This window comes from Haemorhous mexicanus, chromosome 1, assembly GCF_027477595.1.
Source record: "Haemorhous mexicanus isolate bHaeMex1 chromosome 1, bHaeMex1.pri, whole genome shotgun sequence".
Taxonomy (NCBI): Eukaryota; Metazoa; Chordata; class Aves; order Passeriformes; family Fringillidae; genus Haemorhous; species Haemorhous mexicanus.
This window is the reverse complement of record NC_082341.1, coordinates 21,836,689-21,864,238: the sequence shown is the minus strand read 5'-3', so window position 1 is coordinate 21,864,238 and position 27,550 is coordinate 21,836,689. Positions and strand designations below refer to the sequence as shown.

At 39.7% G+C, this 27,550-nt stretch overlaps 2 protein-coding genes across 2 annotated transcripts in view; one reads left to right on the top strand and one right to left on the bottom strand.

Moving 5' to 3' along the window:
• Positions 1-2,619: 2,619 nt before the first annotated feature.
• SRI (sorcin) lies at positions 2,620-10,965 on the top strand. Its single transcript, XM_059842771.1, has 8 exons — positions 2,620-2,857; positions 3,536-3,619; positions 6,739-6,808; positions 7,493-7,536; positions 8,568-8,715; positions 8,870-8,983; positions 9,429-9,487; positions 10,187-10,965. The coding sequence occupies exons 1-8, from the start codon at positions 2,810-2,812 to the stop codon at positions 10,211-10,213; spliced, it is 594 nt and encodes a 197-aa protein (XP_059698754.1). The 5' UTR covers positions 2,620-2,809; the 3' UTR covers positions 10,214-10,965.
• A 2,135-nt stretch (positions 10,966-13,100) lies between these two features.
• The window catches only part of ADAM22 (ADAM metallopeptidase domain 22), a 73,015-nt gene continuing 58,565 nt past the window's right edge, over positions 13,101-27,550 (bottom strand). The window contains exons 26-27 of the mRNA XM_059842759.1: positions 21,820-21,943; positions 13,101-20,555 (exon numbers count right to left, since the gene is read on the bottom strand). Coding sequence (XP_059698742.1) covers positions 20,535-20,555; positions 21,820-21,943 — 145 coding nt within the window. The 3' untranslated portion in view covers positions 13,101-20,534. The remainder of the gene's footprint in view (positions 20,556-21,819; positions 21,944-27,550) is intronic.

Here is a 27,550-nt window from a genome sequence, read left to right as displayed (position 1 = left end):
AAGCTCAGTCGCCCTTCAGAAGGCAGATTATTAAACTCATTAATCTCCTCAAACAGCCTTCCTTTGCAGCCTTCATTTTCCTCAGATAAGGAATAAGCAAATGCATCGGTGCAAACACAAATGCCTACCCAACAATCCATTTAGAAATACTCCCTTGGTTACACGTGTCTCCTAGCTCTTTTGCTCACGTATGTTTAAATATAAATAATCTTGCAAATGCTAACTACTGAGTGCAGTGCATTTGGGCCCCTCACTATGAGAAGAACACTGAGGGCAACAGAGTTGATGAAGGGTCTGGAACACAAGTCTGCTGAAGAGCAGCTGAGGGACCAGGGGTGATTAGCCTGGAGAAAAGGAGGCCGAAAGGGAACAGTGTAACTCTCTACAACTGCCTGAAAAAAGGTTCTGGCGAGGTGGTGGTCAGCCTCTACTCGCAAGGAACAAAAGAGGAAATGGACACAAGTTGTGCCAGGGGGGGTTTTGGGATATTTGGAGAAATGTCGTTATTGAAAGCACTGTTGAGCTCTGGAACAGGCTGCCCAAGGAAGTGGCTGAATCACCATCCCTAAGGGAATTAAAAGACTTGTAGATGTGGTACTGAGGGACATAGTTTAGTGGTGGGCCTAGTGGTGGGTTTAGTGCTGGATTAACAGGTGATCTCAATGTTCTAAGAGATCTTCTCCAGCCTAAACTCTATGATTTGCTGAGTGCCACGAGTGTCAGTAGAAGTACTGAAAATGGAGGATGTCCAGATATTTACGCTGAGTTAAAGTACAGAAAAACCCTAACCCAAATTATGAAACACATCTTTCTTTTCTATACAGCTACAGCTGTACAGTTTAGTGTCTTTATCTACCAGTTGGTATAAATCATATCTTTTCTTCTCACCGAAGCAATCAAAAATTCATTCCTATTAATACTGGCAATACAAATACATGACTTGACATTTTGTTTATCAATGTATAACTCTTCAAATCTTATCACTTACATTCTTTACCATTTATTTTCAATCTTTCCAGCCTTTAATATTTTTTCCCTGTTCCTAGGCCCTATTTTAATTAGGAGGGCTTTTTGTTCGGACATTAATATACATACTCTAATAAAGTGCAGCACAGAGCCTGCAATAACCTGTACCACACGTGATTAAGTCTGGTAAAACAACTATTTGACCACTTCACAGCTTGATATCAACACACTTAGTTAAATATCCTTGTGAGATAGGTATTTCTTAAGCCAAGAAACTGTACAGGGTCACTACTTTGTTTCTCAGTTGTTTTCATAGCTTCATATATGCTATTCTGTGTAAGGAAGGTATTAAATAATGATTTGTCTCATTTGGCAACTCTATTGGTTACTAAATTACACAGAATACCAGTTTTTTTTTTCATGTCATTGGCAATTGTTAGCACTTATAAGGTGCAATTAGTGCTGAAATAATAAAATATATTCCACAGAGATAATGTCTGAAAGTTCTGTTTACTGGATGACTTAGAAGCTGAGTAGGGTGACTCACTTTAAATGGAAAGTTTACTATACATTAGCATACTTTAATTAATTAAGGTCCTACTCAAATTTATAATGTTCTTCAGAAATTATGTCAAAAATTAGAAAAAATGTTATGCTTCTAGATTTCTGACAAAGGGCCATTTGCCCTGCAACGTCTCTATTAGGAGATTTGTTTCAGTCATACAGACTCCAGCAACTGATTTCTCATCGTCTTGCGTCTGAATTAAATAGCTCTCACTGGGAGAGGGAGGGAGTTCTGTTTTGCAAAGTCGTAAGACGAGCTCAGACGAAGCCGTGGCCGTTCCGGCTGATGCTGCTCCCTGGGATATTGGGAGGTGAGCGGGAGAAAACCAAGGGCTGCACCGGGCAGCGCCGCCAGCCGGGAGGAGGCTGCTGGATCAATGCTGGCTGCATTACCTCCCAGATAATCCACAAACCCGGAGCGGCCCCGACTGAACACAAAAGGGCTCCCTCGCTCCATGGGACACGGGCATTCCCCCAGCTCCCACTCCAGAATTTGGACCTACAGACTCAAAAGAAATTATGCAGCCTGTTCTCTGTCTTTGGGAGCAGGGGCGGGTGGTCCAATTCTGAAGAAAAAGCAACGGTACCAACAGAGAAGACGTAAGGATGCGTTTTGGGATGCACGCTACAGATGCACGAACGGCTGAGTCTATGAGCCTTGCAGTCTTTTGGTAAACCACGAGTCGGTGGTTCTCAAATAATCTGGTATCAACTCAATCGATTCACCGGTGAACATGTCGGGAGCTCTCCTGTCGCCTTAGTGGGTCAGAGCCGCCACAGAACACCGTTTTCCCGGCAGCGGCAGCCCCGGGATGCGCCAGGGACCAGCTCCACCTCCGCTGCCCGCGGCCACTGGCTCAAGGGCGCAGCCTCCTCCTCCTCCTCCTCCTGGCCAGGAGCCGCGGGCGACCTGACCCGCGGCCTCAGCGCTCCCCGCCCGTCCCCGGCACTGACAGAGCCACGCCACGTCCCGTCCCGCCCCGCCCCGCCCTGCCCTGCAGCGCCGGGAAAGGCCGCCGCGGCGCCACGGGCCTGTACCACCGTGCCGGAGGGGGAACTTGGAGGGGAGGAGATCGGAGGGGGTGGTCCCTCACCTCCCGACGGCACCACCCGGCACCGCCCGCTGCCCTGGTGACGGAAGGTCGCCGCTTGCCCCGCCCGGGCGGTGGCGGGACGCGGGCTCCGGGAAGGGCCGGGGCTGGAAGTCACCGCCCTCCCTCCGTATCCGGGTGGTTGCTGCCGGGCGCAGCCGGACCGCCGGAGCCGGTGCCAGGCGAAGATGGCGTATCCCGGACAGCCGGCACCCGGCGGGTTCTACCAGGGCGGGGTGAGCGGGGCCGGGGCCCGCGGGGGATGTGGCCGGCAGCCCGGGGAGAGCGGCGGGAGCCGGGTCAGGCGGGGTCTGCCCGGTCTCCGGCCGCCGCTCCCGCCGGGAGGAGCCGCAGGCGCCAGCTCGGGGCTGCGCCGGCGGGAGAAGGGAGGGAGGGAGGGAGGAGGCGCCTCCCCCGCAGCTGCTGCCGGGGAGAAAGTCCTGCTGAGGGTGTCGTTCCATGATTTTTACTTAGGAATCAGTTTTATGTAAGGGTTTTCACAATTAATGCATATTCTTCCATGTATTTGCCCTAGACATCTGTTCTGCTCAACTTTGCTGAAGTGGAAAAAAAAAATTGCAGTGCCTTAGTATTTCTTCGGCACGCCGTTTTCTGCTAAGGGTAGAAGAAAACGAAACCTTGGTGAGATAGACCAGGCTGTATCTAGATCAGTCGAGTGATCCTGTGCAAGGTTTTTCACTGATCTGTTTATATTAAAATACATTAGTATATCAGTACTGAAATTGAGAGTTTGGTTTGGGAGATTTTTTCATGAGGAGTTTTGGTTTTGGTTGGTTTGATTTTTTATTTTCTTTTTTTAAAGGCATGGTGTGTATGTAAAAATGTAAGTTGATAAGTACAGATCCTTAACTGAATCATTGATTTAAAATTAATTTTCTTTTTTGTTTCCAAAGTATGGAGGAGCTCCAGGAGGACCAGCATTCCCTGGACAAGCTCAGGATCCTTTGTATGGTTATTTTGCTGCAGTAGGAGGGCAGGTAAACTTATAAAATGTTATTTACTTTTTTTTTTTTTTTTCCTGGGGAGTACTCTCTACCTTTGGAAGGAGAAATGCCTAGTATATGCAGTGAGAAAAATTAATGTTTCTAGTTAAAAAAGCCCAAATCCATAATTGTTTTACTTAGCCTATTTGCTATATATAGCTATATTGGTCTATGTTATAGCTCTGTACATTCAGGAACTATACAATTTGAATAATGCTGTTAGTTTCTGTATTGTATGTATAAATGCACACATATATGCACAAACACAGGCATGTGTGCCTCTATTTCCTATATTCCTAGGTATTTACAGGGAATATATAGATGCATGAAGTTTTATAGTTAAATTGTGACTCAGCTCTGGGTTGGTGAATGCTGCCAGGTTTAGGAGAAATAAAAGAGAAACAGTGGGAAGTGTGGGCTGTGGAGATGGTCTGGCTAAGAGCAGGAAATGCTATCAGGAAAGAGGTCATTACATGATCTTAATAGACTCACAAATGGAAAAGCAGTCATGGGTTGTGCCAACATCTGGGTTTACTGGTAACATAGAGTGATTATTCTTTTAGAGGAAAGGCTTTCACAACTTTTTTTTTTCCTTCCCCTTCATTCTGCTCTGCATTTTTAGTTTCTTTCCTGTAATTTTGTGGCATATATGGTTTTTGTATGTTCATGCATGTTGCTAGAAGTAAGTGCTCTTTGAACTGTATTACGGAGTTTAGGAGCAATTAAGTTAGGTTTATTGAGCTGAAGTTTCCGTGTTTGTTTGCTATATTATAGCTATTTATATATATTTTAGCTATATTGCACACCTGTAGGGTGTGTGCAAATCTAAAATTCTGCTCTTGGGTCTGCTATCCTCAGGTAGATGCAACCACAACATGAAAATTTAAATTCAGCAATATTAGCTGATGTTCAGATTCCCACCATCACTTGGATTAGTTTTGTTCTCTGTGTTACTCTTTTGAATTAATAATGCGTCTTGCAGTCTGTATCTTACTTCTTCTAACTGCTTATGAAAATATTTACATCATGTGGTTTTTAGTAAAGGAGAACACTGGAATGACCTCTGTGTAGTGAGGCCTTTCTGAGAAGGTGGAGCCCAGAGCTGAGTTCTGCTGAATGTGCTGACAGTTCTTCTGCCAGCTGAGATGTGTCTGCGTGCAGGTGCCTCCTGGATGTGTGCCAGGAGTCAGCAGTGGCACCAGTAACTGATGCTGCACAAATGAATAAGCTCCTATTGTAAAGAGAAAGGGAGGGAGCAGCAAACAGGATACAGCACTGTGGAGAGGAGGTGGCAGGAGCTGGATCTCAGCAAAACACAGACCATGCCCAGCTTTCTCAAGTGAGGCATGGAGACTGGAAGCTGGATACTACCCGTACCCAGTGGGTTGATGGGTACGATCAAGTTAGCACTTAAGAATACTTAAGTTAATACTCTGAAATGCTTTCTATTTGTAGAAAGCATTCCTTACTAAAATGAACTCAGTAGCTTTTGAAGTTATCCTTGGAATCTGAGGTGCCTGTTTCTGGTACCAGTGGTAAGGAGACAGTGACATGTAACAGATAAGTTATCAGTTGCTTTTATGGCCATCCATGCAATTCTGTAAAAAGCCACATCTCAGTTATCCATCTACACTTACTGTAGAATTAGTATATTTTGGTTTTGTTTTGCTGCTGTGTTGCTTTTATGCTCTATAATATTTAATGTTTTCTCTGAGTTTTCTTTGAATTAGTTTACTACAGGGATCTTGTCTTTGACTTGATGAATTAGCTTCCTTTGTTCACAGAAGAAAGTCAAAAATATTCTTTCAAATCTTTATTCAATTGAGTCTGTCTTTGTAGGAAGTAATAATTTTTTTTTAGCCTGTTTGCAAAGCCCATATGCATTGTCTAGTTTAACCTCCGTATGTTCTACTAAAAAAATCAAAAAAGACAAGCATATTTTTGGTAGTGTTAATCTTGATTCCAGTCATGCTTTTCTATCTTCCTCTATTTTAAAGTTATGCAGTTCCTATCTTTATTTCAGAAGGTACAAAGCCTTTGAAGAGTTACTTAATATTAAAGGCTATTTCAAATCTCTTCCTTTCCTCCCCCCCCCTTGAATATAAAGTATTAAATACATCTGTATAATTAGACTGCTGGAGTAGATAGGAAGCAAACTTGGGTTTAGTGGCCATTAACTTTACATAGAATCAAAACATTGTTGCCTTTTTTTCAGGCCTTGTCAAATATCATTTAACATAGAACTACTCTGTCTTCTAAACAATGATACTTAATTTCTGAAAGTTATCAAGCTGTGCCCTTCCCACCATATCATTCAGTAGTATATCTCTATTCTTGAAAAAAAGAGTTTTCAAAAATGAGTTTAAAAACATAAGGAAAATGCTGTAGCAAACAGAATCATAGAATATGCTGAGTTGGAAGGTACCGACAAGGATCACTGAGGCCAGCTCCTGGCCTTGCTAAAGACACCCCAAGAGTCAAACCAAGTGCCCAAGTGTGTTGTCAAAATACTTCAACTCTGTCAGGCTTGGTGCTGTGATCACTTCACTGGGAAGCCCATACCAGTGCTCAGCCACTCTCTGGACAAAAAACCTTATTCTGATAGCCACCTTAAACCTCCCTTGACTTGGCTTTTCATCTTCTAAAGCTTTGCAGAAGTGTCATCATTTTTTATGTCTACAGACATAATGTTCCATTCCTGAATGAGGTTAAATTAAACTCTGTGTGAACCAAACCTCATGTTGGGGATGTGAGGAATAAAACTTAGAATTCCTCCTCCACTTTTGGCAGCTCATTGTTTTCCATGAATTGGCAGTTGTTTTCTCTATTTGGCCCTGAGCAGGATTTGTTGGAAGTGAGGCTTTTTCCAAGCCATGTGGATAGGTATCTTTTCTGAGTTTGATTTGTTTTTCTTTCAAAGTTCTTTGCTTTCTACATTTGCTTGTTCTACTAGCAACTTTATATTTAAAAAACCAGGAATTTTTATATTTGTGAGTTATGAGGATGTCTTGAGAAGGATAACTAATTGAATGCCACTGGAAAGGGAGTGGGTACTGGGAATAAGCAGCCTGGGAGAGGGTATTAATAGCTGATACATCTTCTGTTATCGAAAGGATGGACAAATAGATGCTGATGAGCTACAGAGATGTCTCACCCAGTCAGGGATTGCAGGAGCATATAAACGTAAGTTAATGATTTGAATGAACAAGCACATCTAAAGCACACTAATTCTTCTTCCCTAGAAAACGTGTGTAGTTGTGCCTTCTGCAGAGCTGGGGTTTTTTTCTTTGCATGGCAAATGGCTTTCCTTTCCATATCTTGGACATGTAAATTCTCTGTATTTAATTCTGTGTGCCAGGGATTTGCCTTCTCAGCCTCCTTAGTTCCCCACTCTGTTGGGCTGTGGAGTTGAAGTGGTTTGTTTTGTAATGGACAGTTCTTAAAAAGATGCTTTGCTTTGGTTTGAACTGAGCTTTGATTTTGACCAAAATCTCTGGCAGTACTCCTCTGCTGGGATACCTTCTCTTCAGTTTACAGCTTCTGTGAGTGAAACTGGCTTGCTCAAGGGGTGGCTATTGGAGTGGAATATAAATGACCACTTTGAAACCCAAAACTGTTGTGGATTAAGATAAGAGCAAGTTAGTTTTAAATATAACTTGAATTGCCTTCAAATTGTCTGCTGTCAGTTTTTCTAAAAAATAATGCCTCTTACTTGGATGAAAAATATGTTATGGCTGTATATAGGGGAACCAATTACATAATAGTTTATATAATTTAAATTTATAATAAATCTGAAATTTTATGTCTAGATAAAACTGAAGCATATGCTCCAGCATAATTTATTTTTCCTTTTTCTAATTTTAACAGCTTTCAACTTAGAGACTTGCAGACTTATGATCTCAATGCTGGATGTATCCTTTAGTATGAAATTTAAACACTTTTGCATTATGTAAGCAAAGGTGGGAGAATGCCAAAACATTTGGGAAATGCTTTGTAGTTTCCATTCAGCCTTTACTTGATAAATCTTGTGATCATTGTGATTGGAAAGATACAAAACTGTATTCTCACTAATTTTAACAAATGAAGAAGTAATTAATAAATGAGGCTCTCAGTGACCAATCATTTTACAGCAAGCAGTATTCTTTTAAGCCTGGGGAACTGTTTCTCCATTAAATGTATGAACAGTCAGGTCTGGTGGCCTAGAATAAAGTATTGTGCAAATCACTTATTGTGCTTTTCAAATAGGACACCTTTCCAATTTCTCATCCTTCCTAATGAATTTTAAGCATTTGTAGTACACAGCCTGAATACAATCTAAGTCCTCCTAGATCCTGTTCCATGAATGAGTATCTAATGGAATGGTCTATGGCATTCAGCAGTAGGACCAGTGGAAGACTTATATACTGTGTAAGGTTGGAATCTTTGGAGGTTTGTTAACTTAAATTGAAAGTTTTGCTGCTTAAAAAGAAAAATGCAGAAATTAAACTGAGAGGGCTCTTAGCTCATCTTGACCAAACCACTTTGAATACGAGAGAACTAACATTATAACAATTTTTTCTTTGGCATCTGTTTTTATTTCAGCTATGTATTAAATTGGTTATAATTATGTAGCAGCAGGTTAAAGAGAACTGTGTCAACTAAAATAGAATTCACAAAGAGAAGATTGCTTTAGCAGGTTTCACTGGGAAGAAGTAGGGAGAGCAGGTTCTCTGACCTTAGGTTTTGGGAAGAATTACCTCCATCTGTGCTGGGGGATGCTTTAGTAGATGCTGTAGAACACTAGTTAGTGTTCTCCAAATTAATAATAGTAAAATTGTATTAATATTGGCCTTCAAGTAAGAGTTTTTAACTACAGAGAGATGCCTTTTTTGTTTGTTTTTTTGTCACATTTTGTTGGTGGTTTTGTTTAGTTAAGAAATACTTTTCTTAGCTTTGAAATCAGAGGGATATGTCTGGCACGCTGGGATTTAATGAGTTTAAAGAGCTCTGGGCAGTGGTCAATGGCTGGAAGCAACACTTTGTAAGTTTTGACAGTGATGGAAGTGGCACAGTGGATCGTCAGGAACTTGAGAAAGCCTTGATGACTATGGGTAAGTTGTGAAATGTTCTTGCTTCTGACACTGACTCACACCATTTCCCAGTTATCATCCTGAAGTAACTAACACATGATGTTTCCAATGAAAACGTGTTGGATTCTATTAACTTACCTGGCTTTTCAAAATAAGACTTTTTATTTTCAAATAGGATTTAGACTGAGCCCACAGGCTGTGACTGCAATCACAAAGCGATACAGCACTCAAGGAAAGATTGCATTTGATGATTACATTGCCTGCTGTGTGAAACTCCGGGCTCTCACTGGTATGCTGGATTATAGTGTTGTTGCTGTCATCCCCATAATATTTTTTATTTAATAAAACCTGTTTGTTCACTTATCACAAGTTCAACTTCGGCCTACTACAAAAGAGGTTTCTATCAATAGTCTACAGGCAATTATACATCAGGATTTTTTAAATTCCCATGAAAAAAAAGGACTTTATACTAATGCAGGGTTTACTCCAGAGACTGGAAGAGTAACGTTACCAAAATTGGGAAGCTTTGTTTATTAACAGAACATAAAGGGTTGTATATGATAAACACAAAAATTTAGAATGGGAAATTAAGTCTTGGAATGAATTGCAGTATTCTTCATCATGTTCTTCTTTATGTGACATGGGAATTTTTAGGAAAGTACTATACGCTTTAAAAATTTGTTTATTTGTAATTCTTCTTACCTGGTTTCTGTTTTCTTAATGAATTTTTGCAGAATGCTTTAGAAGAAGGGATGCAACTCAGCAGGGTTTTGTGAACTTCCACTATGATGATGTAAGTAAATTTTAAGGAATCTATTAAAATTCCAGAGTAAAACAGAAGAGAAACTTAAGACAATCAGTAATGATTTGAGTTTGGGCCTTCCCTACACGTACAGTGAGAGCCCAGAAGTTCTAGGACATGTTGAGTATTGTCTCAAAAAGCTTTTGTGTATTTTACAGAGTTCTATAAAATGTTGTGTACCTTTTTCTGAACTTCTATCTGATGTGGTTCAAGAAGATCAAAGAAGCTACAACGCTTGCTAGCATCACTTTCTGTGACTTTTTTTTTTCATTTTCTGTTTTAAAGCTTGGTAGGCATTTTTCCTGGGAAGGGTTGGTGGAGGTTTGGTGGACAAATCACACTCAGTCAGGCTTCTGGGTCTTGGCTTCCTAGCCATATCTGTGCAGTGAAAAGAGAACACTAGATTCGAGTCATCCTGGATTTGGGGGATGGGGTTTGGGTTTGTTTTTTTTTTTTTTTGAACAGGGGGAAGACCATGTGTGGTAGTTTTTATTTTTGTTGTTGTTGGTATCATTAAGGAGATGCTTTGCTTTAATAACCTATTTGCTTTTTTTCACATGTATTTTAAAGCTTTACTATTCATGGGCTGAATTTCTTAACAGAAAAGTGTAGTGACAATGAGTATTGTAGGAGAAAAAGTAAAAACTTGTTCTCTGTCATACATCTAAGAAGTGGTTATTCTCTTTTCAGTTCATACAGTGTGTTATGAGCATCTAAATCAAAAGGAAGCAAGCTGTGGATGATCATGTTTTAACATTCCAGTTTTATGAGCATCTTAATCAAAAGGAAGCAAGCTGTGGATGATCATGATTTAACATTCCAGTACGTGTTTTGCTTTGCCAAGTTCTCCGATGATTGTGTATTTCAATATTGGAAATTGTATCTTTTATGAAGGCATCCCTTTTCACACATTTTTTAGTCTTGATAATGAATATGAACTACTCATGTACTGTTGTCTTTAACTTCCAATCTGTGATTATTTAAGCTGCTTTTATTTTCATAAACTTGCAGTTCACTGTGTATAACTCAGATCACGCAAATGGTAAGATTTTCAGTATATGTCTACTTTTTTACCATGATTCACTAAAATCAGTTTCTGGAATGCAACTTAATATTTTCTGACTTTAACAGTAATATGTGTATGACTTAAGAGGTTACATTTTTTTTTTTGTCTTTGACAACATAGGACAGATGTACAAACTAAGAGGGGTTTTGGAATGGTCATCTTGCTCTGGTCTGTTAAAACGTCAGTAAGTTTTGATTACTTACTTGTCAGCTCTTTTGAAGATGAAGCTTGTGACACCATGCACTGAGTGTAAGACTACCTGCTAGAACTTCTTCTAAGCAGGGATGCAACAAAACATAGCAGAAAACTCTCCTAGCCTTGTGCCCTGTTATCAGGAGCTTTGTTCTTGTAAGATTCTTGCTTTGTTTGTGTCACTACATAAAACAGTTTTAAACATACAGAAGTTGTGCTGTGTCAGTTTGTGCATCAACTCTCCCTTCACAGGCAGACAGACAGACTTCAGTCACATGTAAATAAATGTTTCTCTCTCCTCCACTTTAACCCGTAGCAAGTGGCCTTCATGCCTCAATATGCCAGCTAACACACAAGGGCCAAAACCCACTTGGAAAAAATTCTTGCCATGTTACTCTTTCAGATCACAGCAGTACCTATGAAAGCAGATACAGACAGGCAAAGCTTATTTGCCTGAGGCTCTTCAGGGGGAAGAAATTGGATTTTGGTCACTTCTGCCCACTACAGTGGAGTGATATATATTGTTTTGCTGCTTGTGAATACAGTGCCAGAAGAATGTTAAAAGTATATTTTTTATATAAGTAGTTTAGAGCAGTTTTGGGGAGGAGTCTTTGCATTGAGGAATGAAAGCAAAACTGCACATATGTGCATATATATAGACAAATATAAATATACATCATTGGACAAACAAGCTCCTCAGAGCAGGAATCTCACTCAAAGATACTGTATTGTTCCCTGCTTTGTGGAGGTGTCTATTAAATCTGGCACTTCAGTTTCTGGGCTGTAAATTCAAAGCAGGCTCATCTTCCCTAAAGAAGCAACCTGTACTTGCTGCTTAAATTTAGAATCATTTGGGTATTGCTTGTAGTTTCATTACAGAAGCTAGTTCTCTTTCTACCCTCATAATGAATTTCAAAGGCAAAGACAGCATTATATTTTCACATGCTGACAGTACATTGTCCTGTTGCACATAAAGTTGGAAACAGATGGAATACTACCGGAAGTATTTCTAATGGAAAGACCAAAATCCACAAAGGTTTGTCTCAGTGTAGCAGGCAATATCAGTTCTGCTGCAGTTCAAACCTTTGACAGCTGATGAGGTTAGTAAGAGTGTGAAAAAAGGCTGTTCTTCCTGTAGGGATCTGGGTATTTTGTATATATACAGTGCTCATCCTTACACTTAGTTTTACCCTAAGAATAGTAAGAGATCTTTACCAAAATGTTCATTTCCCACACATCTTTACTTCTGCTTAATTGTGTTTCTGGTCTTGTAGTGGCTTTGCTGGGATAAAATTAATTTTCTGTATAGCAGCCCAAAGGCTCAGATTTGTAACTAATCAGCAGCAATGACACAGCAGTGTTTCAGCTGTTGCTGGGCAGTGCTTGCACAGTGTCCAGGTCTTCTCAGTTTCTCACTCTGCAATCACAGTGAATAGGCTAAGTGTGGGCAAGAGGCTGGGTAGCAATTCAGTGAGAACAGCTGACTCAAGTGGGCCAAAGCACTCAAGACCCAAGGACTCAAAACTCAAGTCTTGCTCAGTTTACTTCCCCAGGCTGAATCAGTATTTTGGCACCAGGCAGTTACTGGGCAGGGAAATGCTGCAAGAAAGCAGTGTGAACCAATAGGGTTTTCTTCAGTAGTCTTGTAAACATAAACCAGAGAAAACTGGAAAAAAAATTGTTCCAAAACCAGGAGAAGATTCCTGTCCTCAAGAAAAAGTAGCTTTTTGTTTTACATAGCATTTCAAAAATAGTGTATTCACAGGGACTGATGAGATACATAATCTTTAAAGTTTAGAGAGAAACTAAGCTGATACATACAGATGCTAAGGATTTAGTACAGAGTTTGCTGTCATAGCTAAAAAAAAGCCACCTGAAACCTTGGCAAAAATTGCTTCCCCATTAAGGGTAGATTCAGTGGGCAGATTGAATATGCAAGTTACCTGTTTTAGAGAAACAGTTATTCTCAGAATTATGGTTTCACTTTCCCACAAGGCGTACTGGGAAGGATACTCACGTAATGCCAGGTGGGGTGATTTCAGGTGGGGTCATTACTCTCGACCTTTGAGCCAACCACCAGGCACAGTTTCAAACAGGTATTTTTCCTAGGTTGCCCTCAAACAGGCAAACTAAGGAATAGTAATTTTAGATTTGCTTTGAGAACAGTAGGCCCCTAAGACAAAGATTTGAGAAGGTCACTGGATCATTTTCATCCTTGGAATTTGAAGAACAACATCTATATTCTTCTATTAGCCTTTTCCCCTGCATGCAACATCTTTATAGAGATCTATAAAACAGAAAGTGTTAAATACAGCGAATCAGAAGAACAAAATACACACAAGAGTCTTTGTCATTGAAAGTCACTTTACTGATGTTACAATATGTTAGTAACATTGAAAACCACAGGCATTTGTATTAAATACTCTTGTAGAAGTGGATACTGTGACGCTGTTATTATTAAAAGTGAGCAGGAATTTAGAACCCCAAATTACAATGATTTGATTTTATAAAAAGCAACATTTTATTTAGCTACATGAAAGCCAGATTCATTCAACAGCCCAATGCCTGTAATGTTTATGACAAAAATATCACACTCAAAGCTAGAAAGTTGTAAACTGCAGTGCTTCATTTTGATGTTTGTCAAAATCTTGCATTCTTAATACATCAGGTACGATTTTTAAAGAATTTCAACTAGCAAAGACAATGATATGATGCAAATCATTGTTTTTGCCAACACTAGCCCAGCCACAGTGGTGAAACATGATTCTCCTTGCCTCTTTCAGTAATGGCTAGTATGAGTGAAAAAACAGCTTTTTTTTACAGCAATGCCCAAGTTAAACATCAGCACAAAATGAAGCTGGCAGAGCCATTTGGTATATACCACCCCAAAAGCTTTGCTGAAAGAACTGGTCATACAGTAAATAGTGTTTTCTCCAGCAGATTAAAAATTCCATAATGCTTTGCTATTCTGAAAAAAATATTTTGCATTTATGCAACAATAAAAATAAGTACTGTATTCTATATAAAATATTACCTATTGTAATATATTTTTATCCTTAAGAAAAGAAAAATCAGGTTATATATTCACAGTTTGAGTATGTTCTGGACTGTATTTCCAAGCGTAAAATATGCAGAGTCTACACAGGCAGTGAGCAGGAGTTCTTGTACCAATAATCAAACTAAATCAGCATTTGCTGTTCTGCAGAGCCTTACAATATTGCATGATTAGCTGCTCACACCACTCCACTTACAAGGTCAGTCAGGCCTATTTACAGAATTTCTAACATGGTTGTAAAAATAGACTCTCCATGCTAAAGTTAGAATATGTAAGGTCTTAAGGCCTCATGTTGATATTTTTTAAAACAAAAGCTTTATTTTTTCTTATTCAGAGGAATACAGAAACAGAAAAATAAAAGATTGTTGCTTTGACATTTTATTCTCTAGCAATTAAAAATTGTGTTGATTCCTTTACTCCTCCCCTAGATAACGTTTCTTTTTAACTGCTCTGTGCTTATTTTCACAAATTTTCCTCATCTCTTTCTGAGTTATATGGCAATTATGGCCCATCTTAAGTAGCAGAAGTTTTTAAACAGTTTAAAGCTGGTTTTGCTGAAGTGATTTTGAAACTGGTATAGACTGGATTTTAAAGAGCTAGAACTGCCAGACCTAGCTAGGTGAGCTAATTTTGTAGCCAGGTACATTATCTCAAGTGTGAGCAATATCTGTGTTCTGAACTTATTTTTACTGCTTGTTTTCTTTCTTGGCTGAGATAATATAGGAATGTTGCCTGTTGCAGTGCTTTTCTCTAAATACAGAAAACTCTTGTGGAATCACAAGATACCATGTGCATAAGGTGCTGTTTCCAAAGCTGCAGTTTACATCAGCATCCATACTTGAGACACCAGAAAAGGTTTCCATTAGCTGACTTAGAAACTACTTGCATCGGAGATTTTTAGCATAGATGATAGAAACTATTACTTTCTTTTTTGTTTCTGACAAAATCACACTTAAGAGAGTCCTGTTTGTATTGCAGCTATGTTTACACAATTAGTTTCACTGTTTCATTTTTCTTGCCTATGAGGATAAAATAGTTATGTGCACACAGGAACCTCATTCCACTGTCCAGTCGTGGGATCACAACCTGCACATATTTTTGCAGTTTACTCATATTTGTCTTCAGGAATCACAGAATATTCTGGGGAAGGGACCCACAAGGATAATCAAGTCCAACTCTTAAGTGAATGGCCCATAGGGCGATTGAACCTGTGACCCTGGCGTTATTAACACTGAGCTCCGACCAACTGAGCACGTCAAATGTGATCCAAGTCAAATCCCATATTGCTGATACATAAGATTTGGAAGCCATGCAAATAGTGGGTCATCAGCTCATCCATTCTTGGTATTCAGCAGAGACTGCAATGCTCAAGCTCTTTAAAAATGAGGCAAATAACATCATATTGTGGTTAAAAACAGTGGTCCATACAGTCCACTGTTATCCCGTGACACTGAAACTCAGTTTAGAGAAAGAAACATGATTTTCAGACTTGGAGCAAGAGAAACAGGAAACAGCTGAACTGTTAGGTTCACAGTCTTGGTGATTTATGAGGTTTAGCCTTCAAAAATGCTAGAAGGTGAGACAGACACAGGATGGCTGAGACACCAAGTGGTTTTACCAGTAGTATTCTGGTTTAACCACAAGTAATTAAGCCCCAAAACAGCTGCTTGCTCAGTCCCCACACCCAGTGGGATGGCAAGAGAATTGTAAAGGTAAAAGTGAGAAAACTCATGGGTTGACTTAAGAGCAGTTAAATAATTAAAATTAAATAACTGGACTAATAATAAAAAATAAATAAAAGGGAATTAAAAGCCAAAAAGACAAGTGATGCAAATGAAAACAATTGCTTACCATCAACAGACCAGTGCTCAGCCAATCTCTGAGCTGCAGTTCTTCACTGCCAGCCTTCCCCCTGGACTGTTGCTGAGCATGGCATCATATGGTTTAGGGTATCCCTTGGGTCTGCTGTCCTGGCTGTGTCCCCTCCCAACTCCTTGTGCACCCCAAGCCCAATTACTGGTGGGGCATGTGAAGAGCTGAAAAGGCCTTGGCTCATTGCAAGAACTGCTCAGCAATAACTGAAAAAATCCTTGTATTATCTACAGTGTTTTCAGCACAAATTCAAACCACAACTTCATACCAGCTCTGGTGAAGAAAATTAACTCATCCCAAGCAAAACCAGTGCAAAATCAACAAGACATGAGGCATCATCACCTGATTATAGCACAAGCAGAAGATCACAAAATCATTAGATGGTCTGGGTTGGCAGGGACCATAAAGATCATCTCGTTCCAACCCCCTTGCCATGGACGGGACTTTCCACTAGATCAGGTTGTTCAGAACCCCAACCAACCTGGCCTTGAGCACTTCCAAGGATGGGGCATCCACAGCTCCTCTGGGCAACTAGTGCCAGTGTCCCACAACCCTCACAGTAAAGAATTTCTTCCTAATACCTCATTTAACCCACTATTATTAACAGCATTGGAAAGACCCTATCCATAGTGTGGAAAGGTAACCAACTTTTAGCAGTTTTCTGATGTCAGTCAACTCACAGAGGCTGTTAGTGGATGAATGTTTCATGAAAATTCTTTTCAGTAGAAGTGAAAAGGGGATGGAAGAGAACAGGAGCTCACTGAGTTTTACACTGGAGTGTGATAACTTTGCTTACAACTAGCTATGGGGTTTGATGACAGAGCAAGTCCTAAGGGCTAACTGAAGAGTGTATCCTTAAGGATTATAGAGTCTCATCCTTCTTACACATTACATTCTATCCATTAATCAATTCACTAATGAAGTTACAGCAAATTTGGTCAGAATTTGTAGTATACACATGTCTATAATAATGTATGTACCCGTTCTTACCTCTGGTTTTGAAAAAAGATGTTGCATTAGCATTGACAAGACCAATCAGTCCAAACCAGCAATAGGGATTTGAGTAAGAGGATTTCAGTACACTAGCTACTGACACAATTTCTTTAGGATTTTAATTCAGGCTATACCTCAAAGGTTCACTTGTTCAATAGAGCAATCAAAATTATTTCATGAGCCCATGAGCTCAGCAGGTTCAACATCTCATAAATCAGGAATTCTAAATCATCTGGAAGAAGCCATCTTCAAGTCACACTTCAGGTGACTGGCAAGTTGTGACTTTAGTCACAATCTAAGCAAAGATAGGCTCTATAAAATTAACAATCTTCTTGAATGTACTTAATTAAATGTAACAAAAATATATATAAATAATCAGTCACAACCATCTCTGGTATATTGCCTGAGATTACTCAAGTTCTTCAGTCAGCAAATCCAGAATTAGTAGGTAAATCTTTACTTGTTAAACTGTGGCATCATTGTGCAGCATTATTTTTAGATACAATCTCAATTTTCCAGTCTCCATCAGTTAGTCACATCATTAATTTTATTATAAATTACACAAGATTCTTCTCCCACATCGAAATACATAAAGGTAACTAAAGTATATCTCATCCTGCCGGTCCTGTGCTCATATAAACAATTACTTCTAGTTGAGAACTGATGGCTTCCTCGCTTCAACAGGCATCTACAGCATAGTTGGCAATACCTTGTTCATTTATTAAAATAAAACCAAAATAAAAGCATGAGTCTCAATTAGTCAAAATGACTGAGCTATATTAGTGACAAGTACTCTATTTTAGTCTGGATGAGGTATTATGCAGCAGTTTATATTGCTATTGCCAGCGTAACTAACTACAGTGGATAAAAATATTTGCAATCTTCAAGGTTATTAATCTGGCAGCTTTTCAACATACTACATTTTAAAAGTAGGAATTGACAGCTTTGTAAGCAAACAGCTTCTCTGTCCAACTTCCACTGGCTTGGGAGGCTCACACAGCCCTGCCAGTTCCGGTCTCCCAAGTTACCAACCTGATGCAAAGTTCTCTGCAGAAGAGTTTTGCAAGATCACAAGTCCTGTGATATTCTCACGCTAGACGACCAAAGTGAAAGTTAACATTTATTTAACTTAAACTTAGTGCTCAGAACTAAACTTCCAGTCACTACATATCTCCAAATGTGAGGGTGACTGTTAAAGGTACACTACACACATAAGTGTATCATCATATGCTACAAATGAATTATACCAAAACAAAAGAAGCTGGAACTACATACTACATTGAAAATACAATCAGGAGGGCCATTTGTTTGCAAAACAAGAAGCTATGAACATAGCAGAAAGAGCCTGCATGTTATCTCCAGTTCTGTCTGCCAAATCTTGCTGCTTCTTGATAAGGCAAAATGGAAACGGAAGAGTAAACACTGATAAACATATGATATGCACAGAAATCTAATGGGATCAGTTTGTATCCAAAAAAATACCACAAAAGGCACCTGATGAACAGTCCAGTTACTAAAGACAAGATATGAATATGGGAGGGAAAACCAGCTTCCAGGTGACAGAGAAATACAGCGATGATCGGGTTATCATAATGTCCTAATGTGGGTGAACCTCTTGAGGGTCCTGCTCAAAGTCCAGTGAAGTCAACAAAAGACATATTGATTTCAAGTTATGGTTCAGACCCTAATTTCATAAGCTACATGCTATCAACTATCTTTAATCCAGATAGCTACACTCAAAGTAAATCATTGCAAAAAATAATCTTCAGTGCTGATTGATATATTTACCTTTCACAAAAATGCAGAATCTTTCCCTAAAGCAGTTACAAGTGACTGTCTCTTTCCAGATGGTCAGTCTGCACCCACTTGTGCTCACTTATATTTGTCTTTTTTCAAATACTTACCAGAACCTGTTGACTGTGAGAAAATCATTTGAATGCCAAGGCCAATATTTTGTCATAATCAAACATACAGCCTAATCATAAAATATAGTTTCTAAAAATCTTACATATTTTACAGCTGCCGACATCTTTAAACATTTATTAATTTAATCTTACATATATCTGACTTTATTGAGAGACGTAAAAGTTAAAAAAATACATTAAAAGGCTGCAAGTGTTGGGTTCACTTACTAAAGGAAATACATGAAAGAGGTAGAAGATTCAGAAACACCATAGATGTTCCTATTACAATAATATCTAATTAATCATACAGCTGTTGTGTAGGGTATTCAACTGCACCAAAGAGTCAGGTGTTTTATTCTGCAATGGTACTACCTGAAGCTACCAAGTAGTCCATTTTGGAAAAACAGAGAATTATAGACTGATTTAATACGGTCCAGTTTCTCACTAACTGAAAATTCCCAACCAGAAGGCATTTTCTTTACAACAACCTTCAGAAGTCTCAGGTGTTAGAACTATAACCATGAACTTACAGACAAGATTAACACGGTAAAGAGTTGTTCCCCCCCCACCACCTTCTTTTTAAGCTAAATTCATTTGTGCTCAGTTTAATGCCCCAAAAAATTGTCAAGGGGGCTTCAGGGGCAGCAAGCATAGCATTCAAGCGCATGGTAAATGCGATTCCAGTAACGAATAAAAATTGAAAGACAGCAATGAAACTGGCCACTTGCCCAGCACTGTTATTATCTAGTGCAGTGAAATTGTTATGCCTCTCATAAGCCTATGCCTTGCCATCTAAAACAGTGTCTGAAATGCTCTATCAAAAATACACAGCAACTCTCACAGACAGACTTCACATCACCACATCCTGAATTGACCACTTAGAAGTATTCACAAATGTCCAGTAAGTTTGGGCTGCACGTGACTTAAATACTCTATTGTCTGCTGAATCATTCTTGATTACACCTGTGAGAGGATACAGTGGTTATCTTACTAAACAAGGGATTTTAGCTGGTTCCTTTTATGATGATTTAAGACAAAGTGCTGCTGTACTGGTTTCCGCAGTCTACTGTACAATTGAGATTGTCAAGACAGTATAAGATGCTGAAAAAGTTGTATAGATTTTGGTCAAACACCAGTTTCTGAGAGACACAGTTTTACAGTACTGTACTTTCTGTATTTCCAAAGATGTCTGCTCATAATATTAGAAAATCTGAAGTGTGATGATGTTAGTCATGACTGTTTCTTTAGGCATTTGGCAAAATACACATACGTATAACAGCTATTTTTGACATTATTGAATGTTTACATATATACAATCTGTATACTGAGATTATAAACATGTAAGGTAAAAAAAAAAAAAGATATAATCTTTGTTTGTTTGCCATTTGTGTCAAATAGTTGCCTTTCAAAGCTTGAAATCCTGTCACAAAAAAAAATTCCTATATTTCTTACTCCTGCATGCTAATCTCTACTACAGTATGTTGTTTTTTCCTTACATGTGGAAAGTAAAGAACACAAGGTTCATGCATACAGCGTACAAGTTTACATCAGCTGGGCTCTCCGTGAGGCAGGTTCCCAGTTCCACTCTGGTCTGAGTCAGGACTGCAGTAAACCAGAGAAAAACCTCTCTTACACAGGACTGGCAAATGGACTGCAGCTGGGATTCTAGGTCACCATGCAGAACAGCCTTGTCACATCTGGGCTAATTATTCTCTGTCAAATGTTATGATTTTGGTTGTTCGTAAAATCCATAAAATACAAGTCAACAAAAAAGAAAGAAAGAAAAAAAGACTGTTTTTTTTCCTTTCCACATGACAGGAGGTTATCACTGCGATATCACAGGCATCTCTGTTGATCTTTCGAATTGTCTGAAGAGCAGATGAATGTGCAGTGATGCTGAGTTTCTATAAAATCCAAAGTAAACAGTTCTGATGTGACCCCAGGAAAACACTGCAGCTAGATGGATGTCTCCCATAGCTGGAGAGGGGGAAAATAAACACAAACACACATTGAACACCAAGATAAAACAGGCTGTTGCCCAAACAGTGCAAGGAGCTTGTTTGGGGAACTGCATCAACATCACTTGGGTCACCAAATCTCCTCCCAGCCTCGGGTGGGTAACTGTTCACCAAGTGAGCAGACAGGCTTAAGCATTTCAGCACAATTTGCAGTCAGCATAGTCAGCCCATGGCTGGGAGTTCAGTTTTGTTTTTGAAAGAGAAATGTCAGTGTAGCATCAAACTTGTACTAGACAACTTATACCTTAGGGTTACGCTAATACTAGTGTAGAGATAACTTCCCATTTTCATCTGCCTAACTCTGCTCAGAGCAACATGACTTCCTGCTGTGGGTTTGAGCTGCTGCCAAAGCAGCTCCAGGGCTGAGACACAACAGTACAGCCCAGGCTACAAGCTGCCTTAGAAGACCCTGTGCTGCACCTCACACAATCTTCTGCCCCAAGCAGCACTTAGGGAGCAGCTTGCAGGTTCCCTCAGCAGCACTCCATTCCTTTTTTCTTCAAAAAAAAAAAGGACAGAGAACAGTGATGAGAATCTCATCAGCATCAGCAACATGAACCAAGGGTATTGCAAGTAAAGCTCCTAAAGCAAATTTCAGACTTTTTTGCTTTTTCAAATACCTGCTATGTCTGAATTGACACAAAGGAAATAAAAGCTTTTTGGAGCAGCTGGAAATCTCCCTGTATGAAGCATTACTATCCACCACACATTCCAGAAGCTCCTGGTCACTCTAGAGGGGCCAGGCTGGGCTCAAGTTACACAGCAGTGAAGTCCCTCCAGGCCTGCAAGCACTCCACGTGCTGCATAACTGGAAATTTTCACATTTCCATAAATCTGGAAAGCAGCTATCCCCGCAGCCTCAATGAGAGCTGCTGGGAGAAGGGCTAAGAAAGGAGAGCCAAACACACCACTTACTCCAGGGCTGCCTGTACTCTGCAGCCCAAAGGCTATCCAGGGCACATTTTCAGCTTGAAATAAGAAAAGTAGTGAAATCTGGGCTTCAGGGCAGCTTTAAGAGCAACCTGAAAAGCTGCCTTTAAACACAGCTGCCAAGGCCTTCATCGCTGCCAGAGGCTCAGCAGCTTCAGAACTTCAGGGCACAAAGGAAATGCCATTCCAGCTCTCCTTGTTGGTCAAAGGTGTTAATCTGCCGCCGTTTCCTTTTGAAAAACGATCAGTAAATCAAGTCACTGGTGAAATGCAGAGAGAAGAGGGACACATACCCTGGCACTTTGCCTGTTGACTTTTTTCTCTTCATCAGGAAGTGGTGGCATTGGGTAAGGGTATTTTCTGCTGGAGGCAATAGATCCAGTAGATGAAGACGGAGACTTTGCAGGAGACAGTGTCCTGAGATGTTGAAACACATAAAATAAATATGATGTCTTTGCATTCTAGCACTGCAACAGCAACTGCCATTACTCTGAAGCTTGGTTCAGAGTCAAGAATATAGCTTATTATTAGCTCAATATTAGGGGGATAAAATTGTTTGATCAGTAGTCTTATAATTTCATTATATGAATAAAGGTATTTAGAGATTTCAGGAACACTGGAAGAAAAAAATTTGCTACTTCTTATTAGAACTGTGTAACAAAAATTATTTCTTAAACTGTTTTATATGGAACTGTAATTAATCATTATAAAATTATTAAAAACCAAATCTGCAATTGAATAAATACAGAACTAAAAGTATAAAGCCTAAATAGAAACAGTAATTGTATAAATACAAGCTGAACAAATGTCTTCTCCCAGTGACTAAATGACAATTATGTGTCTTTATGCATGTCATACATCTCCTAAATTGATACAAACATAGCAAATAAATCTATTATTTTTGTTACATTAATTTACACAAATGCATGCATTTGGAGGCCAAACTGTTAGTTGTGAAGTAACAAAGGCATATACAAAGTGCTAATAACAAATTGTTATACATGCAAGCATCATACAGTGCATATTGTTCCAGCCAAAGAAAGAGTCTGATGAGAATATACAAAAATGGACTGATTAGTCAATGGCAATCAGCATTTCTGTACAAGGTGAGTAGAGTAAGCAGGAGCAAGTAAATGTTTGTATCACATGAAAGGCATTCTTTTCATGTCAATAAGGCAACAGCACATTATTGACTGAAATTTTATACCCAAGAAAACTCTTATGCTTCTGTTTTGAGATTCTGCACTTTTCCCACTTGAGAGGTTCTTATTAGGCTCTAAATCTGGGCAGAGTAAAATGAAAAAAAGGCCTCAAAGTAGAAAAATTGAGCTATCCTGACCCCCTTGTCCTCTTGTGCAGACCAAGGGCATTCACCACAGGAGGCCTCTCATTACTGCAGGCACATCACTCAGCCCTCCCTGAGCACTGCTATCTAGTATCTTCTGAGTTAATGTGTCCCTGAAGATGGAAACTTTCCATCTTCCATAATAATAAGTGACATTTATTTACCTTTAAGTAATTGTTCTTTTATTTTGGACTATTGTAGCATTTTGTTGTGTCTGTAGCTCCCTACAATTGCAGATTCTCTTGCCTCCCATACAAACAATGACTGATGGTAGCCACGAGCAACAAGGTGTCAATGGAAATTATATGATGAGAGCTCTCCACTCTGGCTCATGATCCTCTAATGCCTCATGTGGTAGCCTCTAAGTTCAACAGCACTTAAGAGATTTGCATTGGTACAATTATCCAAACATGGAAGCATACACATTGATCACCCATTTAGATGAACTGGACATACACCAATGTTTTCAGGAAGAAAAACCCTGAAACTGCTACTGCAGTATAAAACAAGATTTCTGTACGTCCGACATCATGGATCTGGGCACCAAACTGTGCATGCAAGAAAACAGCTTAATTTAAAAAAAAAACTTTCCAGGGAAAGGTTGTCAACAGTGCCCTGCTGTTCACTATCCATACGTGTCCTCTCATCTCTGCCCCCACTTGGACTATCACTAATAAACTATTTGTGGATCTAGAAGGAAGAATATAAGGAGAAGAGGGAGGGAGGGGGAAAAATAAGGAGAGCAGATTTTACATATTATTAGTAATCCAATTATTCACAAATTTTACCCCATTGCTGCAGTAGAATTTTAAATTTTCATTTTAAAATTTGCAGCAATGCACTTGGAGATCAGAAACGAGGAACTGGGCTAGTGGAATCTGACTTGGCAAGCCCTATCAGAAAGCTGTTTATAAGGTAGCACAGCCAGGGGGGTGGCACAGAATGAAGGCATCTCCCATCTCTTTCACCACACCAGGCACGACACTTCCAACACACAGGCTCTTCACATTTTAGATACTCTAAGAGAAGGCCACAGTGAGAGGAAAAGCCACAGCAAATCTTCCTCTCCATCCATCTGAGCAGGTGATCCTGGAAGGAGTAATAATCCCCCAAAGGACAGAGCATCTTGAATATTTTCCCTGCACAAGCAGGTCCTCTAACCAGGATCCCTAACTGAGCCTTTCATCCAGGAAGCTTTGCACCATAACACAAACACAATGCTGCCAAGCCTCCAGTGTAGCTGCCTACATTTCCTTCTTCTCAAACCCCCTTCGCACTGCCTGCTCACCTGCAGTTTGCACATCTGACTGATGTGACCTTTGCTGCCCAGCTGCAACACTACAGCCAACACATCAAGAATGCAGTTGCACACTTACAGAAATGACCTTGCCCTCCCCTCACAGGGCCTCACCACTTATTTTTGTTACAGAGTTACGTGCTGGTTTTTGTCATCTTTAGTGCCAGCTACAGAGACTGTGAGCATACACAACTCAGCATGTGCTCACAGATCTTACAGTGCATCTTCTGTGATAAATAACATTGTTTGAGGTGGTTTTGATCACCTTTCAGGTTGTGCCCTGCAGTTGTGTATGTGCTGTGTATCCCAGATTTACATATACTTTAAATGAGAAAGGTCACATCTGGCTCTTTCTCATTTACAGGATGGAGAGACAGCATTCAGGGACACTTGCAGGTAATGCTGGGGTTAAAGGTAGGAAAATTTGGCAGTTTTGGTCAAGGGTGGGATCCACTTAGCTTTCACTAGGGTTTCAGTTCTCCTGCAATGAAATACATTAGCTTTCATGCCAAATGTTGCTTCCATCTGAAACTTACACAAGAAACCAGTACAAAACACGACAGAGATATAGGGTTTTACTGCCAACCCCAAATGAAGCCATGCACCTCACTGCAAAAATTCTAAATTTTGTCCAGTAAGCAATATACAGTAGACGCTTTGTGCCTACTGTCCTGAAAGCTAAAACTAAGAATTTGTGGAGACCATTCTGTGATTCACAACAAACACTGTGGCAGCAAGAAGACATCTGGAAGAAATCCCTGCAGCCTTGGGCCTACCTGCTTCCCTCTTGTCCCTAAACAGCAAATGCTGGCCCACAAGAAACTGTGCAAAATGTGGCACCTGGTCACACAACTAAACACCTTGCAATTTTGAGTGTCATTTTAGCTGATCTCAAAGCAGGTGGACCTGACAGATCTGAACTGTTCATGAACTGTGAGTGATTCTCTTTTGAAGACTGAAATAAAGCATTGCAAGCCCAAATATAGACCCTATCAGCCTAATCTGACCTTTGCTGCTGTGGATTCAGCTCTTTGTATGACATCATCAGCCTAGATCCTACATTAGAAAGTTAGGATCTTCTAAAAACACTGGTGTGGCTAGACATTTTAAAGTAAGTTCCTTTTTAAAGCCACAGATGTGCACACATGTCCTCAGAAAGAGCAGCAGCAGAGGGGAGAGGAGGCTCATGGAGGGGCTGCAGAAGAGACAATGGTTATGGCTTGAGCTGCCACTTGGAGCAGTGAACTATGCCTCAGAAGCAGGCACTCACATGCTTCAGTGAACCCCTCACCCTAACTCTTGAAACCAAATCCTGATCCTACTGCCATCAGTAGGCATTTTTTTCATTTCCTGCCAACAATAACAGTATTTTGCTTTGGTTGTAATAGCGAAAGGGCTTTTTAGTTTGTTTTTTATTTTAAGCACAGTCTAGAGCTATCTCAGCAAGAGCAGCTTGCCAAGGGCTGGTCATAGCTCTGGCCTCAGCTGGATGCTCACAAAAGAAGGTAATGGAGATGGGTCAACTAAAGAGGAACTGAGAAAAAGTCAAGGACACAAAAGAGCATTAGAAACAGGAGGGAAATGACAGCCTACTGTCTCCTCCTTCCATGCCCCTTCTTGACACCCTTCTGATTTAGGACAGCCATTTTCCTTCTGGTTATGTGCTCTGGGTCTCCATCTAAAAAAGCCTTTGTTTGTAAGCCACTTTTGTGTTTAAGTAACTCATAAAATATAACTTATTGTAAATACCTGCATTAAATCAAATGTAGGTGGCTCAACACTTTAGAAGGTGCCTTCTAGTCTTTTTTCTTTATAATTGTCTAAAGAAATGCCATGTTTAGGGTTTCTGGCAGTTTGTTTTCTGATTCCATCATGGCTCCATCAAGTCTTTTAGATTCAGTGAGAATCCTGAGTAATCCTTAACCATATTTCAGAAGGTCAGCCTGTGCAGTGGACATTGTAATTGTCAGTAACAAGAACAAGCAGTAGTAGCACACTCAAAAAATAATGTCCCTTACAGCAAAGCTAAATTCAGGGAGAGGTTTCCTGCCTGATTTTATTGCTGAGGTTATGTGGTTATAGCCTGGCATACAAAATTAAAATCTAGACTAGACTTTAAGCAGGAAAATATGAGTTTTCTTCACAGATCTTATTCTCTTACAGATGGGAATCCCACACTAGGGAGTTTTCGGATGCCAGGGACACCAGCTACGATTATTATTATAATTATAAAAAGTAATTATATAGAAATACCCATCAGACTTGTAGACTAGAAAAAAATTACTAGGAAATCAGGCGCTAGAGAGACAAGTTATGATTTATACTGGGTATTTTAAGTAGATGGAGAAAATCTTGGTGATGGCTAATATCTCTGTTTTCTGAAAATCTGCAACTTTCCTAGAAAGCTTTTTTGTCATTTTTCCTTATTCTATTTCAACTCTTCCTACAACAGCACCAGTCATCAACATTATTCCTAAAACTACAAGGAAACAAGCACAACAGCAGTATTACTTTCAGGACACATTTAAAACAGAGAAATCAAAGATGATTACCAACATGAATATTACGCAGCTAAATATCCGGTGTAAATGTCTTATCCTGGATCTCTGACTCATAAAATATAGTACCAGCTGGACAGTCTGACTTCAGCTTGATGTTCTAGTTTATCAACTAAGATCTGTTTCATTCTGTTTGTGAATCGCTTCACAGGCCCAGGCTCAAAACCCAGCCACAAGATGTTCTGACACACCATTCTTAGGAATAGTCTTTTCCATGCTATCATTATGGCATCTGATTTTTGTGGAGAAACTGTTAGTTCAACCTCTTGTAAACCCACAGCAACTCACCTCATGAGATCTGATCTTTTGCCTTCCATAACCTGTCTGCAGAATACTTGATTACCTAATTTAATTAGGACAATTCAGATTTCTAAATTTATTCTAGTTGCTCTCTGATTTCTAAGGGTAACTGCTGCAGGCAGTGATTAGTAAGCTTCTGTGGTGCAAAAAATTTGATTTATGTCACATCTCTGCTGATATATAGCCTTTAAAACTCACATGGGTCAGCGTAATCCTCATCTACATGCCAAAAATGCTTGGTTTATCTCAAATACAATTAAAAATGTGACTCATTTGGTGTAACAGCTGAATACCCTCAGGGGCAGGGCACACACCCATCAATTTAATCTAGTTACTAAATAAAAATATACTGATACTAAAAAATGAAAATCAAACTATGAATATGCAAACAGATTTTTAGCCCTGTTTAACTAAACCATTTAAAGTAACCTGTATTAAAATAGTGCTATCTTCATATTCCACCAATGTCTTTGTTTATGGCTACCACAGGGCTTCTGATAAAAAAACCCTTAAAGACAGCTATG

Bases quoted from the DNA above. Each gene is read 5' to 3' on its own strand.
- SRI (XM_059842771.1), top strand. From the start codon at position 2,810: ATGGCGTATCCCGGACAGCCGGCACCCGGCGGGTTCTACCAGGGCGGG. The intron at 3,620-6,738 runs GTAAACTTATAA...TGTTATCGAAAG, and splicing joins TTGCTGCAGTAGGAGGGCAG to GATGGACAAATAGATGCTGA. The intron at 8,984-9,428 runs GTATGCTGGATT...GAATTTTTGCAG, and splicing joins GAAACTCCGGGCTCTCACTG to AATGCTTTAGAAGAAGGGAT.